General features: G+C 33.1%; 1 protein-coding gene across 2 annotated transcripts; it reads right to left on the bottom strand.

Moving 5' to 3' along the window:
* Window positions 1-11,259: 11,259 nt before the first annotated feature.
* On the bottom strand, window positions 11,260-19,746 carry LOC25488900 (protein N-lysine methyltransferase METTL21A). Of its 2 annotated transcripts, none has more exons than XM_039832331.1 (8): window positions 19,549-19,746; window positions 19,385-19,452; window positions 17,860-17,961; window positions 14,327-14,400; window positions 14,174-14,234; window positions 13,998-14,099; window positions 13,132-13,243; window positions 11,260-11,759 (listed from the first exon to the last, which is right to left on the bottom strand). In XM_039832331.1, the coding sequence occupies exons 1-8, from the start codon at window positions 19,656-19,658 to the stop codon at window positions 11,639-11,641; spliced, it is 750 nt and encodes a 249-aa protein (XP_039688265.1). In that variant the 5' UTR covers window positions 19,659-19,746; the 3' UTR covers window positions 11,260-11,638. The 2 variants fall into 2 exon arrangements, with proteins under 2 accessions (XP_039688265.1, XP_024633807.1); XM_024778039.2 differs by having other exon boundaries at window positions 17,860-17,979; window positions 19,549-19,743.
* Between the last annotated feature and the right edge of the window lie 465 nt (window positions 19,747-20,211).

The raw sequence follows: 20,211 nt of genomic DNA, 5'->3' as shown, positions 1-20,211 counted from the left end.
TCAAAAATATAAGTATTGACTAATAGCTTTTTATTTCATAAAATGATCCTTAATTTATAAATTTATAGAGCGAGAGTACCGATACACCACAATTTGTGAGGTGTACCGTAGAAGTTCCCATTTAACATTATCTATCTCCATTGAATTTAACCACATTTTGGTCGGACTTTATTTACTTCTTTGTCTAATCATCTGAAACCAAGAGATTTAAGACAAAAGTGAAAGTCTCTAAATATAGCAAAATTAACAATTGAAACAGCAATGTTGACAGCATACCAAATTGCATCATTTGGGCAACATTCAGAAAATAAAAACCTATTATGTCCAATTTTTTCCCCTCATCAATCAATGTAGTATTAGGTAGAAATATTTAGATCGACACATATTCATGCAAAGGTATCAACTATTTGTTTCCTTAAAAAATATAAAATAAAAGTTGGGGATAGTTTTTTCTTTAAAAAACTCGGTATCTGATACAAGAATCGATTAATTCGAGGGGACCAATCCCACCTTCTACTTGTGGGAGACCCCGTTCTAAGTCAGCTTTGAGATAATCGAACCTAAGACCTTAAGAGGAGCACACTTCAAGATCAGAAGCCAACCAGTACACTTCAAGTCAACACTGTCATCGCTTCTCAAACTCAGCTACACACCATCACAAACCGTTGTTTAATTTTTTGAATGACACCATTTACTTTGGTTATATAGAATACAAAGGACAGATTAATCTGTAACACAGTTTTGCTATTATTTTTTATTCGATTAAAAGAATGTGCTATTTTTTAGAGTTAATAGGCTTTTACCCCCTTGTCATAGCGTCTTTTGGTTTACCCCCCTAACAAAAAAAAACTTGGATATTCCCTCCTATAAAATAAAGATTCTTTGGTTTGCCCCCAACATCCAACAGTCAGCATCCAAAAGAAACTTAAAAGAAAGAAAAACGAAAATGCCTATTAACCTTTTTTTTTTTTTAGAAAGAAAAATCATTCAGGGTATTTTATTTTATTTTTAACATTTTTTAAAAAATTAAAAATTAAAAAATATGACGTGTCAGTGCCATGTCACCCATCGTTACACCGTAACATGCCAAATCATCAAATTTATCCAGTTAGATGCTGACTGTTGGATGTTGGGGGGCAAACCAAAGAATCTTTCTTTTATAGGGGGAATCTCCAAGTTTTTTTTCATAGGGGATAAACCAAAAGACTTCCAAATGGCAGGGGTAAAAGCCTATTAACCTTATTTTTTATTATGTTACTGTTTACTACAATCCATGAGTAGAGTCAAGCTTTTATTAATAATGACAAAATTGACTTCTACTATATACTCTGACCTACTACCTACAACTAATTATTGGAGATAAAATCTGGATAAATACTCCATCTCGTATTTTGGACTTCAAACCAAGGAATTGGACTGTACATGAACTCAAAAGAGGCTCTCCCTATTTGGATCACATTACTCCATTTTAGAAAGTGTCATTTTACAAAGAAAGTGATTGCAGTTTCTTCTGCTACATACTAATGAAATACTTTATCTCCCTCCTCTTCCTTGAAACCAATCAATAGAAAAATCATAAAAATATCTTCCTTTCTCTTCATCTTTACAATACCCCACCACAATTAGCAAATATCACTACACAAACCGTTCCTTTGTACTTCAAGGTTAAACAGTATCTGAACTCTAAAAATGTCGCACATTGACAACGGGGCGGAGTTTCGACATGATGTGAATCAATCAACCTTCATTTCTGGAGAGCCTGTCAATCGCAGTTTTCCATGGGGCGTTCTTGTAAGTCCGTTCATTTTCATCGCGGGGTTAACTATAGCACTATCCTTTATTTGGATGATCTTTGCGATCATAGACCGGTGGCTTTCACCTCCCAAACTACCTCGGTCAGTAGTGGCGCCTTTACCGACAATAGAGCTTGTGAACGTGGCAGTGCCGGAGCCTGTGCCTGAGTTAGCACCATGAAGCCAAGCCAATGATGGAAGAGTAGGTAGATTTGGTCCTCCTTCCCTTTTTTCCATTTCTTTTTTAAGGTAATATGTTACCTTCAAAATTCTATTAAGGACAAATAAAGATTGGTGTTTGAGTCAATATGTATATATAGGGCCTATATACGGCGCCCGGTTTATGTGTGTTATTTATTAGCTTTTGGTAGGTCTTGCGTCGGCCATGTTAATATATTTGCATATTAAAAAAAATGGTTAATAGTGTTTTATCCCATGTAAAATATCTTTTTTAGATTTCGTCCTTGTAAAATAAAGATTCTTCAGTATTGCCCACTATGACTCAGCATAATCTCTTACGCAATTTTTATTCGAATTCACGCTGAATTTATTCTAATTTATTTATTTACTTTATTCGAATTTATTAATTCAATACGCAATCATAAAATAAATGCAAAAATTAACAAAAATATAGAAACAAAAATAATAGATATAAAATATCATTTTATTAATATAATTCTTATTACATTTACAATGGGGTAAAACTAAATCTGCGAAAAAATAAAAACCACCAGAAAGCCGACCTCCCTGGAGTAAAACTAAAAAAAAAACCACCAGAAAACTAGCTTACGGTGGTAAAACTAAAAGAAATCCACAAGAAAACCATCTTTCATGGGGTAAAACTAAATCTGCACATTTAGTTTTACCCAATCTAGTTCTTTTCCCTAAGAAAGCTGCTCACTACTTATCTTTTCCCCAACATTCCCACTACATATCATTCTTTCTCTTTTTACACCAAAATAAATAAAGAAGGAAAAAAAAAAAAAAAGGAAAGGAAGAAGATTCATAGGGGGGGCGGGGGGCAGTGATGAGGAGGGTGAAAATGTGAGATGGTGTGAGAAAATGGGAAATTTTATAGGTGTATTTATAGGAGGAGATTGTAACATAGGTTGTATCTACCATAAATATAGTCAAAAAAACGTGAAAAAACATAACAAAAACGTGCAAAACCAATTAAAATGCATTGAACACCGTCCAAAAAACATGTGTTCTTCAGTTCTGGCTACTGGCCAATGTGCGTGAGTTAACTCGCGCAAAATGTCAGTGGTGTGTGACTTAACTCACACAAAGATTATAAGGTGTGTTAGTTAAGTCACGCTGCGTGACTTAACTAGCGTAGGGGTATTAATGTCTTTTCAGCTGGGTGCGAATGAAAAGTGCAGGGCGAAGAGCAAAAATCTAAAAATAATTTAGAGAGAGGTGATTTTGGATCAAAAAATTATCCGAAATCACCCTCTTTGATGGATAAATGAGAGAGAGAAAAACTAAGATCGTAAGATTATAGTATTTTTATTTTATTTTTTGTTGAGAAAAGGTTATTGTATTTTTTATAAAGTATAAGTTCAAATTTCTAAGCAAAAAATAAATAAAACAGCAATTAGTCACAGCAAAAAACCAAAAAATAGCATGGACTTAAGACCGATTTTTTTTTATAATTTTTTTATGGAGATTATGACCGACTTGTATTTATTCTCTTTTATTTTATTATTATTATTTCTAATGATTTTTTTCTTCCCGAATCCTACCTAATTTATAGACCTAACTCGATTTCTTTCGGTCACTCCTAATATCCCTTGTATGACTAATCAACCCTAATATTTCTCCTCCGGTCAAAATATAAAACCCTAATACTCTTCTCCCACTGCCTCTGCAAAACAAACCGTCATTTACTCCTACCTAATCCATGTCAACGGAGGAAGCACAAACAAGGCTTGTGCAGCCTGCAAATTCTAAAGAAGAAGATGTTAAAGGAAGCACAAACAAGGCTTGTGTTTCCTACATATCGAAAATATTCAAGCAAGTTATGGAAGAGTATATTGATGATGCAATGAAATCAATTATTTCGGAGTCGGATATGCATGCTTGATTCCAGGTTCATGAATGTGTTGGTGTTTTTGACAAGCATTTGCCGCAATAGGACGTGCGAACCAAAAACCTATTTGATATTTGGATATTCTTTTCAGCAACGATCTGGTCAATGATGAATGATTGGTTATGTTATGATACTTAAATATTCTCGATATCGAATTTCTATTTTTTCGTTGAGTATCAAGGTATGATAAATGAATCTATGGAAAAATTAAAGTATTTAAAAATGTTACTAACTATAAGCTAAATTACCCTTTAAAACAACAAAATCTTCTACATTACTTTTCAATTGCTCGTTATTCTGTGCCTTCTACTATTACTCAAATTTCGAATATTTCAATATCTAATAATATTGGTGATGTTCCTTATTATGACATCCATCATGATGTTACTATTGTTGTTGTTGTTTTTTCAATCTAGGTTCGTTTGTCGTTGATTCTCTTAAACGACGGTGTTGCAGCTTTCCAATGGCAACACTGTGAGTGGTGATGGGTAATGGTTTTGTTCGGGTTGTCTTTGATTTGTGATTCTAGGTTTTAGTGGTTTCGTCGCTCTTTGGTTGCCGTTCAATGGCTTCTATTGATTGTTTTGTGGTGGTTGATGTTTGTTTTAGTTTGTAGAATGTTTGGTCTTACATGTAAGACATCTCAACTGTTCGGGCTGTTTTTTTTTATTGGTTTCGTAGTTGTTTGGTTGGATTCAGGTGTAGGTTGTTGGTTTTTTGTGCTAGTTTTTGATGTTACTGTTTGGGGTTTGGGGGTTGTGTGCGAGCAGCGGAATGTAATGGTGGAAGTTGTTTTTGTGACGGCTTGTGATGATGTTTGAGGGATTTGGTACAACTTTTGTTTATGTTGTTGTGAGGAGGTTTGTCTTTGATTTTGGTGTTAAGTTTGCTTTTGATTGTTAGGTGGCGTTTCCCGTAGGTTTTTAGATTTTGTTTTGATGCACGGGTGTATGGGTTTAAAATTGGATGCTCCCCATACGAATCTTAGCCTAGCAGGGGCAATACAATCATCAAGAGTAGAACCTTAATGGTTGTGTTAATGCAAAAATTAGTGAAAGATTGATTTTAGGGAAAAGGAAAGATAGTCAGATTGTGATAAAATAGCAATTTGGAAATATGATGATGTTTCTTTGCAACCACTTCTATAGAAGGAGGCGCCCGAATTCAGGTATCTATTTGTTCTATTAAATTGTTTTATATTTTGTTCTGACTATAAAAATTAAAAGAAAAAATATCTGTTACAAATCATAAAAGTGAGGCCTGTTATAAACAACTTTTAGTTAGAGATTGAAATTGTAGGAGACCCTTTCATTAAAGGTTGATGATTTGTTTATTCTCTACGAATAGCGTAGCTCAATAAATAAACATTGAGCATAATATATGTAGGATGTACATTTGATTAAAAAAATATATGAAATAAAATATACTAGTTTAGCATTTTTTTTAGGTTTAATAACAGTTTTAGCCGCCTAACTTTCCTAAAGTTGTGATTTTGGCCTCATAAAAAAAAAACTACAAAACCGCTTCTAAGTTGATAGTTTTGTCCCCCAAGGTCAATTTTGACTCAGTCTACGCTGACATGGCACCTTAAGTGAGGTGCCACATTTTTTTTTTTTTGTTTTTTTTTACCAAAAATTGGCCTTAAGGGGCCAAAACTGCTACAGTTGCAAAACTTAAGGTGCGGTTTTGACAAAAGAAAATGTACTAATAGTTTCTTTGAACGGAAAGATATGTTGATTACACGGTCTACTTGGTTGTTATTTTAGATATAATAAAGTTCAATACATAAGTCCATTCACTAGATCATTTTTGTTGTGATGAATGTGAGATTTCCATGAGATAGAAGACAAGGACACAGAGAAAAGAAAGATTCAATTTGAAATTAAGATGCTAACATTGATACAATGATGATGACACAAACACCATTTGAGTTGTGGTATGGATAGGGATATAACTCCCAACTTCCGTTCTGACAAAGTCAATTTTATATCTCTAGTCAATAATTTTGATTCTAAAAGTAGTTTTACACATAGATGAATAGTCTCAGAACATCACTTTGACATCATATGAAATTTACTAGAAGAACAAACACAAAACTTATTGATGCATGCTTATCAAATAGAGAAATGATATTTGTACATCCATTTAATGACAACTTTGGTGACAACTTTGTTTTATTCTTTTTTGATTGGTCAAACACAATAAAGAGAGAGAACAAGGAAAAGAGAGGATAATAACATCATCTGAGTATGAGAGAGAAAGTTATCAAAAAATTGTAGCAAAATGGTTGTACAAATATATTTCTCTAAAACAACCTATAATATTATTGATTACAAAATATGTAAGGAAGGGCATGTCTATATCTATATAAGATTTATTTATTTATTTTAAGAAATGTTATATAAGAGATTACTCATAAAATCTTTGAAATTGTAATTAAGTTTAACATAACCTTACAAAACTGACTTGTGGAGTGAGGATTGCCCCCACTTATAAACACATCAACTCTTATCTGATTATCTGATGTGGAACACTTTAACACACCCCTTACAACTTGGTCTGGACATCTGAAGTGTGAATATGGTGGCTCGATAACGGAAACCTGATAACATGTGGCTCAATGCATCTTGGAGGAGGCTCTGATACATTCTTAGATAATTGAAGATTACCGTATAAGAAGCTCGACAGTTTCATATTCACTGCAACTAAATTCTCTAACTGAACTTTATTACCCTTGTAAAGAGTCTCCTTAGAAAGATCAGACCTTCTCTTAAGCCTGTTTTGAAGGTTGACCAATTCTTCTTTCTTGTTCTCAATCATATTCTTCAAGTATTTCTTAATTGATGCTACAACTTCCTTAACAATCTCCTGAATTATCAATGAAACAATAGAAACAAACTCCAAACTAATTTCGCTAATCTTCTCTGGTTTTGAAACATTCCTGTATTTCCACCATCTAAACCTTCTAAAACTCTCATATTCTCATAATTCCTACCCTCTAAATTAGCTGAATGAGCTTCAAATCTAGGTTCATCAGGCAATTCAGAAGGAAAAAAAGAGTGATTTTCTGAACTAGTAGTTTTATAGTGACTAATTACCTTGTTGCATGAATGAACTAAGACTAGTTCGTTCTACCGCCATTATTTGATAAAGATGATCAAATTTGGAATTGTGGGGAGGATACTAATGATTCTGTTCATATAAGGTTTAAACCAATAGTTGATGGTGTTGTTGCTTTGTCAAATCATTGTGGGAACTGGAACTAGTCTTGGTTCATTCATGAAACAAGATAACAATAGTCGGTATAAAACTACTAGTTTAGAAAATCATTCTCTTTTTTTTCCTTCACAATTGCTTACTAGACCTAGATTTGAAGTTCTTTCGGGTGATTCAAGGGGATGGAATTCTGGAATATGATTGTTTTTAAAGGTTTAGATTGTGGAAATATGAGGGATGTTACAAGACCAGAGAAGATTATTAGGGAAATTGTTTGGGAGTTTGTTCTTATTGATTCGTTGTCAATTGGGGAGTTTGTTGAGTAAGTCGTAGCATCGACTAAGAAATACTCGAACAATATGATTGAGAACAAGAAAGAGGAATTGCTCAACCTTTAAAAAACAGGCTTGAGAGAAGGCCTGATCTTTGTAAGGACACTCTTCAAAAGGGCAATAAAGTTTAGTTAGAGATTTTAGTTGTTGTGGAGATGGGACTGATGACCTTCTTATACGATAATCTTCAATTACCTAAGATTGCATCAATGCCTCCTCCAAGATTCATTGGGCCACATGCTATCATGTTTTTGCTTTTAAGCCATCCACCATTTATATCCACGTTTAAGAGGTCCATTCCTAGGTCTTAGGAGGTGTGTTAAAAAGTAGCACATCAGACAAGAGATGATCTGACCAATATATTTATAAGTGGGGACAATCATCATCGCATAAGTCAATTTTATAAAATTTTGTTAGGCTCAACCACACTTTCAAAGATTTTATGAGTAAAACAAAACATATTTGATGTTTATAAAGTACCATATTTCTCACTGCATATCTTGTAATCAATCAATAATAATATATATATGCTACTTTATAAGCATCAAATATGTTTTGTTTTTTTGTTTTACGAGTAAATTTCACTTGATATAAAATTGTTACTGTGAGATTATTGGTGTCTATCTACAAAACTATTTCTAGAATTAGGGATATAAAGTTGACTTTGTGTGTGTGATAAGAAAGTTGGGAGTTCTATCTCTACCCATACAACAACGTCAAATGGTGTTTGTATGTCATCATCATTGTATTGATGTTTAACATCATAATTTCAAATTGAATCATTCTTTCCTGTGTCCTTGTCTTCTATCTCCATGGAATGATAAAAATTCATATTCAGTGCTACAAAAATTATCTACGGAATGGGCTAATGTATTGAACTTTTTGTGTTTGGTATTTAATCTTTCTTTATAAAAGTTTAGCATAGGTAATGTAAAATTGAGCCAATATTTGAGTCAAAAATGAATTGATGTGGATTGCTATTCATAGGGGAAAAATTTGTTGAGTTGGTCCACTCCTTTTCGCACTTATCCCATAATCTAATACACGTCCTTGTAGTAACTAAATAATGCTAAAGATCGGCCCTCAAAGTGTTACACGTTTCCATACTTTGTGATGGGTAAGACTCTATAAAAAGGAAACGTATTCACTCTGTTTCATGGTCACTGAACCTACTCTTCTCTCTATAGAAAATTACACAATCGAGTTTGAGTTAGTTAAGGTTTAGAATAGTGAAACAAATCAGTTGTAACAGTGATAGTTTAAATGTGTTGTTTATGTTGTTTAATATGTTTAAATCGATTAGAAATCGTTTACATTTTGGTTAACAATGCCTAGAGGTTAGTGTTCTTAATTTGCTTCCGCAAGTGTGACATTCCCGAGTTAAACGAACAATTATAAGATCTGGAAGGAAAGAATTCTCCGTTACATTAGGAAGGAGAATTCTTTCCTTCCAGATCTTATAATTGTCACCGTTTAACTCGGGAATGTCACACTTAAAATTTGAGAAGTTTGCAGAAGCAAAATTAAGAACACTAACTCCAACCATGGTTAACCAAAATGTAAATGATTTCTAATCTATTTAAACATGTTAAACAGCATAAAAAACACATTTAAACTATTGCTGCTACAACCGATTTGTTTCACTATTCTAAACCTTAACTCACTCAAACTCGATGGTGTAGTTTTCTATAGAGAGAAGAGTAGGTTCAGTGACCTTGAAACAGAGTGAATACGTTTCCCTTTCATAGAGTCTTGTCCATCACAGAGTCTGGATCCGTGTAACACTTTGAGGGCAGATCTTTAGCACTATTCAGTTGATATAGAAACGTACATCAGATTATGGGATAAGTGGGAAAAATAGTGGACCAACTCAGCAAGCTTTTTTTTCCTAAGAATAGGAATCCACAACAAATCATTTTTTATTAAAAAATTGGCTCACGTGGAAGAGGGAAAATAGGAAGAAAAAAACTTACATTTGATTTTTTTTTGAAGCAACTAACATTTGAATTATATAGTAATCTATTTGATGACCTTAATTTGTATTGTAGGATCACACGAATTGCTAAATGATCGGTTGATGATGTCTTCTGTGTGGAACCAAGTACCTAATCTTTAAGTGAGCAAATCAATTGATTTGTAGTTTTTAGCATTCTAAAATTTTGGTGCTTACTTTGTGAATAATTTTTTTTTTAAGTAAATGTTAATGGTTAATTTGTTAAGGGGAGAAGTTTGCTAGTAACAGAGATGGAATCCCAGACCTTCTAATATCTATGTTTCTTTGATCATGATCATCTTGTAAATCATTGTATTTTAGGATTCAAAAATCAAGCTTACTTTATTTCTTTCTTTTTATTTAAGGATATTTTATTTCTTTCTTGTTGTCTTGTATATACTAAAACAATATAAGAATTCAAAAGAAATTAAGCCCTTGGTATACTAGGTATCTGTTTGGTTTTGGCGGTGGGAAAGCCAAACCCACGTTTCAAGGAGCTACTTTCGTGAAAATCTAAAAGCTTACTTTCCTAGCTTTTGCTGCAACGTGGTTTCCTACCGGCGTTTTGAAAAAATTAAGCCATTCCAAACACACTATGTACAAAGAAATGCACAGCAAGTTAAGGTCATTGTAAGTCACCATAGTTAGTTAGAGTTCTGCTTTATTTTGCATTGTCTAGCTACTAACTTGTAGGGGACAGCTTATAGCATATAGTTGGTTTGTATGACAAGAAAATAGTGCTTTGATAACGATTATTCGGTCATAAGCAGGGTCGGCTCTGGGGTTAGGCTTCGGATGCAACCGTCTAGAGTCTAAATTTGTAGGGGCCAAAAAGAAAGATTTTATATTTGGCTTTTTCTTCGGTCACTAATATCAAAATCATTCTAATTTTCCTTTACAATTCTATTATCATTACATAACACTCAAGATCAAATGAAGAACACTTAGAAGAACTTACCTCATTTTTCCTTCTCTTTATTCATAGGATAAAAAATTTGATTATTTCATTTAAATGAAGAGTCATTTTAATCTCGCAACAAAAAAAACAACATGAGGCTCAATTTGGTTTTTGAAAAAATATAGAAACAATTTTTATTCCCTCTGAGAGTATCCCTTTGGGGGGAGAGGATTAGAGAAACAAATAGAGAAATTCTTCATCTTTTTTGGAAGATTATTGTTGTAGATAATGATAAATAAATATTTATGATTAGTATATTTTTTTATAATGAGTATTATAACAACATTTTGTAGATTTGGAAAATTTATCAAAATCCTTCAAAAACTACCTCCCATACAATTTTTGAATTCTCTCGAATTACACGGAGATTTTGTGTTATGAAAAAAAGTAAGCCCCCAAATGCTCTCCCTTCCCAAAACCCTCCATTTTTTTTCACTTCATCCTTCCATTTTTTTTCAATGTCCTCCCCTCCTAAATTCCCAAACAGACCATAAGAACAAAGTTCGGGGATAAATTTTAAAGGATCAGATCTTACAGTTTCTCTCAAGGATTAAAATGGCCTTCACACTCTTTTTCCATTACCACTTTTCAGTTAACAAAACAAGCACTATAACTTTGAGAAACAAACGTTTAAAATCAAGGATAAAAACCACCTCAGGGAAAGTCAAGAATCACGAAAAATGCTGACATGATATAATAATAAATATGCAGGTATGATCATCATAGTCAATGTTTAAATTTCAATATATTTAAAGGGCAAGGGCAAAGGGAAACCCGGTGCACTAAAGCTCCCGCATATGCAAGGTCCGGGAATGGGTCCCACCATTATTGGTGTATTGTACGCAGCCTTACCCTGTTTTTTACACAAGAGGCTGTTTCCAGGACTTGAACCAACACAAAATTCAATCAATCCAAAAACAGTTGGAATATAGCCACCAATCATTCACATCAATTTGTGTTGAAAATTTTCAGTAGTTGTTTATGTTTTCCTTACACAATGAAAAAGACATTTTGCAAGATAGACACTACAAATAGGCTCTCTTTCGTGCATATTTTACATCTTCCTTTCCATATCAAACCCATGGATTTCTTGAGTCATCTTTACTCTGTTATCTGCAATGATTGACAAGGGTAGGGTTGAGAGTACCTTTCAGTTCGAACCAAAACACTAGCCAATGCTCAAGTCAAATCAGTTCTGGTTTTCATATGCCATGTCTGCTTCTGGAAACCTCAAACTATATTTAACTTAATGCTCTACTTGAGTGTAATCTCATAGATGACACCTTCATGATTCCCAACAATACACTTTGTTTTAGGCACTTCCTTCATCTGCATCTGAAACTTAGAAGCTTCAGAAATAATCATCGAATCCATCCTGCAATAAGAGAAATCTTAGTTGAATACGAAAATGCTTATAAAATTCAGATTATACAACACTTGAGTGAATCACATAGTTCCTAAAGTTGTAGGATTGAGTAATTTGGAGGAAGTTCAGAAATAATCCTAAGTTTTAAATCTTCAATCCATAAATCTATCTTTTTTAATCTTTAAAATTGTCCTTGAGGTACTAATGTAATTGAGGATTTTAAATTTTAAGAATCACTTTTCAATTTTGTTGATTTTAGACTAAATTGTCATATACTACAACTTCAAATATTAAAAAGATTATTTACTCTATCTTTGAGAGGCACAAAAGATAAAGGAGATGACTTGCTATCCACAAAAGATATACACAAGTATCAGCAAAGCTCAAATATATATATATATATATATATAGGGCTGCTAACTTACACCCACCTAAAAACACTAAGGTGCAAGTTAGCAAGTTACACCCACCTAAAATTATTAAGGTGCAAGTTAGCAACCTACACCCACCTAAATATATATATATATATATATTAAAATAAAAAAGTAGCCACATTTAGAGAAAATTCATTGACCTTGGATTTTGAAATCTCTAACAGAGAGCTATTAATTGTAAATGTCCAAGTTTACAGTTTTTTAGGAGGGAAAGGCACTCTAGTGTTCCTTACAAGGATGAGTTCAACATGAAAGGTTTTAAAGAACAAAAAATGCAGCGAAATTGTTTTCAAAACATTATATGAAAATTGGACTTTACTCCCTCGGGTCTTGATTTTAAGCATAAGTGAATAAGCTCACACTTTTTAATCTTCCAATCTCATGAAAAAATAAGTGCATTTTTTAAGCATAAGTGAATAAGCTCACACTTTTTAATCTTCCAATCTCATGAAAAAATAAGTGCATTTTTTAAAGTGCACTTCATGGAATCTTATTTCATGTGAATAAAAGAGTCATTGAATGTCCCCGTGAGCATAACTCAGTTGATAGGGACAATGCATAGTGATTAAAGTTTCTTATATTTGAGACCATATATGAATCATTTTTCGTTTATATTTGAGACCAGAGGAGTATTATTTAATCAGTACCAAGTCCCAAAAATATAACGAAATACAATTGCAATGAAAACTTAATTTTGGACCACACTAAAATGATTTGGAAACAATGTAAATAATTATAAATTTATAAAACTTGTTTCAAGGTAAAATAAGATGTAAAAATATGTATCAAGTTTTATACACCCTCTACTATCTATTGCTATCTGATAATATAGATCTTAGATCATCAACTATGAGATGATAATGTTGTCAAATCAAAACAAAGAAAAGAATTTTCACTAAACCAAGAGATAAACAAAAATTTAAAGAATAATGAGATAGATTACATACATCTTAGCTCGTGATACATAGGCTAGTATGAACTTGCATTTTCTGCCTTTGTTAACTTGCAGGAGCTGTCTAACGGTATCAAACAGCAAAGGGATGTTTGACTGCTGAAAGCTTGTGATTGTGTTAAGGTTGTTGATATTAATTTTATTTGGTGAAAATGAAATATGATTACACAAATCTATAGATGAAAATCGCATATTTGAATTTCAAGTTTCACAAAAATTCTCAATGTATTTGATCCTCTAGTTCATTTTAGCAAATAATTGGAATTAGTTCTCATAAAGCCATGACAACTAGCAAAGGCTTTAAAATAGGTAAATGTGTGACACTGCTTGGAAAAGATGTAGAGATAAGCTTCTAAAGATCTACGGGTTAATAGTCATTTTGGTCCCTGAATGTGTAAGAAGTAGTCACAATAATTGCAAAATAGTCCCTGATTGTGCACTTTGTTAATCAAAATAGTCCCTGACCCTAACATAATCCCTCAATACTCACAATAACTCTTTTCATATAGGGACTGGAATGACAATAAATAAGTACTTAAAAGGACTCATATGACAATAAGCAAGTATATTGAAGGATTAATATGACAATATTAACGAAATATTTTAATGTCAGGAACTATTTTGACTAACGAAGTGCACAATCAGGGAGTATTTTGAAATTTCGATATATTGAGGGACTATTGTGACTACTCGTTACACATTCAGGACCAAAATGACTATTATCCCAAAGATCTATATGAAGAACCAGCTTTATCAGTATCTATGTATTTACCTATATTGCAAGCCATCATACTTTTAGGCATTTAAGCTTAGTTGTAATGTTAGATATCAATGTCATTATTAAATACATAATAAGGATATAGATATCAGCTCCAAGAACGAAGTCGAAACCTCCAGGATGTTTTTGTAAAATTTCATGGATCTGATCAGTGTTTCCCCATTCTAGTTTCTCTGCCACTAATCCTGCATATATATTTAAATCAAAATTCAGAGGGACTAATAAGTATCTTCCATTGATCATCTAGGTATTTACTCACCATTAGAAGTAGGACTAATATTCTCGGGACATGAATGCAGCTCTATATTTTTCTTTATGATCTGAGATGAGGTAGTTTAATTAGACCACATAGAATAATCAGGAAGGAGATATGCCACCATATGTTATACAAATCGATTTTTTATAACCCTACCTTAAGCACTTCTTCATTATGGTCTGTCAACACAACTTTATTGCAGAATCTGCGGCAAAGTATTCCAGTAATACCTGTGATTCAAAAGCAAGAAATAATCAGGCCATCAAGGTCTAATGTCATACAGAATAAGGATAAGCATCAAATGATTAAGATTGAGATCTTATCTTATTAAAAAAAAAAGATTGAGATCTTACCTAAGATATGAAAGGAGGAGGGAACATATAAAACATGAGAATGTGATATGAATTATAAACGCGTACCAGAAATACAATATTATACCACACAGATCTAAAAGCTGGCATCATCAGCAAACTATAAACCCTAATGTCTTTGCCTCTTAGCTTCTAATGTTTTCCCTTCCCGATCAACACAATTAGTTCTTTTGGTCTCTTAGTTATATTGGTTGCATATGATATTGGTCTATACATTTGATAAGGAAGGGAAAATTCATCTGGAGCTTTTTTTTCTTTTGACACAAAAAACATTGGGAGCTAATAGACAGATAAATTGGAGATTTTCAAGGAGATGTTGGTTAATGCACCAAAGGAGCTAACCAAACTGTCCAATTTCTTTGAATTCAGACACTAACCCTGGAGCCAAGTCTTTCAATCCTTCAAGATTTCATGTTTTCTAATGTCCAGCATTTTCCATTCCAAACAAGCCCTCCAATCATCAGAAGTATGCTGGAAATGACTTATAAACTAATAATTTTGTTATTTACTTCTACTGATCAATTATTATTTTTTAAATCTATTATTTGAGAAATGGATTTGAGAATTCTGTATTTTGTGTTGCTAATAAAAATAATGCGTCACCGTGACAGGTTGTATAGTGGTAAGGAAAACCTATATATATGGGCATATCTAGTGAGAAAGGGTATCCTTATGTGAGAGTGAGAGGATGACATATCAACCATTGGATAAAAATACACGGATCGGATTTAAAGACACTCACGTGCTCCACTTTTCAACTACCACACACATTATCCCAAACAAACAAAAAAACACAAACCCCTCACCTTCCCTTTCCCATCCTGCTTCATCAAACCTCTCAGACCTTGTTCTTCACATCTAGATCACCTACTATGACCCCCTCCTCGTTTATTCCTCTTTCAACATGTATTGGTTTCTCTTTCCCATTTTCTTTGACCATTTTTACAAAAAAATATTAACTGTAAGTCTGTAACAATGTTTGATGAGTGAACGGCCGAGGGAGGGAGAGATTTTGCGGTCACGAAGGCCACGGTGAAGAGGGTGAGGCGACCATGGTCTCCGACAAGTCATGGGTACAGATTGAACCGTTTGCATCATAAACTAAAACTCTCCAATTTTTTGACCCACGATTTACCCAATTTTCAACCTATGAATTGACTTTTTGGTTTCAAACGGTGGAAGCCTAGATTGAGGAGGTGGATGGTGATATCAAAATGGATCGGAAGGAACAACTACACATTCCAGTTTGTGTGAATTTTTTTTTCTTTTGGAATAATGTGTGGTAGTTGAAAAGTGGAGCACATGAGTGTCTTTTAATCTGATCCGTGTATTTTTATCCGATGGTTGATATGTCATCCTCTCACTCTCACATAAGGATACCCTTTCTCACTAGATATGTTCCCTATATATATATAGAGAGCGAATCTAATAAGAACACTTCATGCAGGAAGAGAGTGTACGAGGGCCAAGGGGCTGTACGTGAACATTTAATGAATTGTTTTAATTTTTGCTGTTAAATTGTATCTGACAGCTGTGATCAATAGTTCTTGATTATCATAATAATAAATTGTTCTAACTAGAGTAAACCCTAATATATATTGTTCATGACATGAGCTATCAAAGGGAACCAATTAGACTCCGTTTAACATAGAAGCTAAATTGTTCTAACTAGAGTAAACCCTAATATATATTGTTCATGACATGAGCTATCAAAGGGAACCAATTAGACTCTGTTTAACATAGAAGCTAAATTGTTCTAACTAGAGTAAACCCTAATATATATTGTTCATGACATGAGCTATCAAAGGGAACCAATTAGACTCTGTTTAACATAGAAGCTTACCGGATACTTTGTGGCAGGGGGCCATGCCCAGCTGATTAGCTCCTCGGAGAAATTAAGGCAGTTTTCGATTTGTGATCTATGGCAACAAGGATGGAACAATTGTTATTTTATATATTAATCCCTTACTGATCTGTATACATTTCGGGATTGTTTATGCACTTTTTTTGTTATTTATCAGGCCCCTAGTGGAAAGATTAAGGTCCTCTCGGGTATTGAAGCTGATGGATCAGTTGTTATTTCTGAAAATGTGGACCTTATAAAAGCAATATGTGCTACGTAATTTGGCATTGCTATCAATAGAACCAACACTATTTAAAAAAAAATAAAAAATCAATAGAACCAACATGCCACATGTAATATTAGTTTTTAGTTCTAAATAGTTTATGATTAAGTGGTTGCCATTAAAATTTTAAGTAAAAAAAATTTCTGACTTCTGTCTTTCTCTGAATAGCTGAGCCAGTTTAAAACTGGTTTAGATAAAATACCTATTTTTTGAATGAAAACTAGATTACATAAAACTGATATTGAAACTGGTTATTTAAACTGGTTTACAGTAAAAGCCGTTATTTAAACTGGTTAATATCAGCAAAAAACTGATATTGAAAACCGGATTGAAGCATAAACCATTTTTTAAAACCAGATTACATAAAAAAATCAGTTTTGAACCATTTCTAAACAAAATCCATTTCCAGACTCATTTTAAACCAAAAGCGGTTTGGCAAAAAATAGGTTTGGCTTTCCTTTTTTTGTGTAGAAACTGAACCATAAACAGATTTGTTTCATTTTGGTTCAGTCATCCAAGTCCTGCACACCCCTGATGGGGATCAAAGTAGCATGTAAAAACTGTAATATTGTGTGATGCTACGATTCTGTGTGATTATGTTAGGATATAGAATAAGGAGTTTGTTAGGATTTGAATTTTTAGGATTTAACACAATGAGGAGTTTGTTAGGATTTGGTATAAGAGGGGAGTTTGTTAGGATATTGGATAAGAAGAGATGGTAACAATATAGGATAAGGAGTTAATTGGGGAAGCTATTTAGAGTATCTTGTATAAAGAGGAGTGCATTGATAGAGGAGTGTCATTGATGGTTTTGTAAAGTTTAGTGTATAGAGTAATGACTCTATTGAAAAAGGGGGAACCCTAGGAGGAGAGTTTGCTCTCCCTTTTCTTTCTTATTTTCTTAATAAAAGTGTTATTTCTTTTATTCTTTTGAATTAAATTATTGGGTTCCTAACAGATTATGATTACATTGATAGGTTTCTAGCAATACTTTGGAAGACAATAAACTATCAATAAAGATAAGTAACTCATTTCCTAAAACACGGTAATATTGTGCAATGTGTGATTGCAGTAGAATATCCCCCTTCTTATCTGTAAAACTAGGGGCATTTTAAGGATGAATTGTTTCTACCACAAATATAAAAAGTATAAACGTAAGTAATGATAATTATTTTTAAAAGTGAATACATACCAACACCAGAACCTAATTCAATGGCAGTGCAACCCTGAAACATCTCAATATGTTTTGATAGATAATCATTCAGCAACATGGCTCCAGGCCATACCAGCTGCCCTGTCAAATCGAAGTCAGCTGATTCAAAAGATAATTAGTATTATGATCCAATAAAAAACAAGATACAGAAAGCAAAAAATCAAGGTACCATTTATAAAAACACAGAAAATTGTATGCATGTTTATATAAAAGCTTCCAGATTCTCAATTGTGCATTTCTATTAATGTTCTACTCCAATTTACCCCATTTCAAAAAAAAAATGACAGTGTAAAGGGTTACTTGGCTAGATATATCTTCAAATGTTACAAAATTTAATTTAATCTAGTAAAAATTCATAACTGTGAATCAATTGGTATTGGCTGCCCTGTCTTTTATGTCGTCATATCAGGAAAACCTTTCAAAGAGATGAACCAAGTTAATTTTATTTCCTTGGTAAAACATAGTGAAACAGTTTTAATTTGGAATATACCCTCATTTTCTTAGACATTACTATTGCGGCATAGCGGGTGCAGTATGACCACCACGTCAAAGTTTAGGGAAACGGTACACGAAAATTAGACCATGCCCATACACATAAAAAAGCCAAAACACAGAAGAATACATCATATTAAAGACATATTCATAACTAATAATCAAAGTTCACTGCTACCATTATTTAAACCCAATATAAAGCAAATAATGCTGGCCTCCAACTCCAAGGTTTCAAAATAGCTTATCTAAGAAATTAAAATAAATATAAGTGATTCCTCCAAGGTGGTGAATACTGCTAGATATATGCAGAGAGGGTCGACTGAAAGCCTCAAAGATGAGGACGAGAGATAAAGCCATTAAGAAGAATTGACAAGATAGGAGGGGCATATTTCGTTGTCATTTCGAAATTTAGGATAAATGTTCACAAAATTAAATAAACCAAGCCAGTAGCAATAAGTTGAGGGCAAAAATGACTATTTTAGGGTGAAAATTGAAATAACATGAAAGTTCACACAAATCAACATTGTAATAAAGTGTCACTATGACAGACATTATCTCAACCGCAACGCAATGGGGTGTTTAAGGTAGCACCTAGGGGCCGCAATTGGTGTTAACCCTCTAGTTCCTATGGGAGGGGCCTAGAAACCCAGAATTAAGCTGAGAGGTAAGTAAAGTCTGATCAATAATTGTTCTTTACCTAGGAATTAAACGAGGTAAGTAAACCCTCTAGTCCAATCACTTGCTTAGCTAGGATAGTATTTTTTTTTTTTGGTCAAGAGCTAGGATAGTATTTAATTAAGGTTTTAACCTATGAAGCACGGACACTCCTCGGGTTAGGCGTGTCCCGGTGTCAATTACACTGAATTATGTGATTTTTTCAAATTATTAGCTGTGTCGGCGTGCCATTGTCCTTGTCGTGTCCGTATCCGTGCTTCATAGGTTTAGGGTTTAAATTCCAGATTGGGCACATGACATACAAAAAATGAAATCAAAAGAAATGTAAAAAACTTACTGGAAGCAGATTGCAAACAGAAGAGCTGAATATTTTGAGAGCCAAATGTGAATTCCGTAAGCTGGTAACTTCAAATTAAATTCCAGAAAAGATCAATCATTACAACAGTGACAGTGAAAAGAAAAAGGTAGAGAGAGAGATAGAGAGAGAGAGAGAGGAGTTACTCGTCATTCATGAAGAACGATGCATCTAAGCAAACGATTTCGTCTTCTTCCTTTTGCAATTCTTTTTCTCTTTCTTTCTTGTTGAGCGCTACGACGCCGTTTTCGTTCATTCTGATTTCTAACTTCTATAAGCAGGGTTTTGCAGAAGAGAGAAGAGGCTATGAAAGAAAGAGGGAAAATGTGTTTATGTTTGATTCACCTTCCTTCATGCGACGTCGTTTCATTCCAAACTAGTTTTATTAAATGTTTTTTTATTTGACAAAACTATGGAAGGTGTATTGGAATGAGATTTTAAAAGAACATTTTAGCAAATCAAATTCTGAAGATTTTAAAAGACTTTGTAAGATTATATTGACTTTGTTGGATTTTAAAAATCTTTATTTTAAAAAAACTTTTTACAATCAGGATTTTGAACACATGATTTTAATGAATTTATAACACAAATTCTTAACGATTTCAAAGGACTTTACAAAATTGAAAGATTTGAAAGGATTATAGTCACTTAACAATATGGAAAATTACTAGGGGTTAGTTTAACTTCTTAAAAAAATAATATGGAAAAAAAAATTTGCATAGTAAAAAAAACAAAAAGTCTTATGAATACCAACAAAAAACAACAACAAAATAACAAAACGTTCCACAATAATGTAAGGTATCTACTAC

Source organism: Medicago truncatula, chromosome 3 (genome assembly GCF_003473485.1).
Source record: "Medicago truncatula cultivar Jemalong A17 chromosome 3, MtrunA17r5.0-ANR, whole genome shotgun sequence".
In the NCBI taxonomy this organism is placed as follows: Eukaryota; Viridiplantae; Streptophyta; class Magnoliopsida; order Fabales; family Fabaceae; genus Medicago; species Medicago truncatula.
This window is presented reverse-complemented; position numbering and strand designations above follow the sequence as displayed.

Bases quoted from the DNA above. Each gene is read 5' to 3' on its own strand.
- LOC25488900 (XM_024778039.2), bottom strand. From the start codon at position 19,658: ATGAACGAAAACGGCGTCGTAGCGCTCAACAAGAAAGAAAGAGAAAAA. The intron at 17,980-19,384 runs GTAAGTTTTTTA...CTTTTGAATCAG, and splicing joins CTGTTTGCAATCTGCTTCCA to CTGACTTCGATTTGACAGGG. The intron at 14,235-14,326 runs GTAGGGTTATAA...ACCTCATCTCAG, and splicing joins ATAATGAAGAAGTGCTTAAG to ATCATAAAGAAAAATATAGA.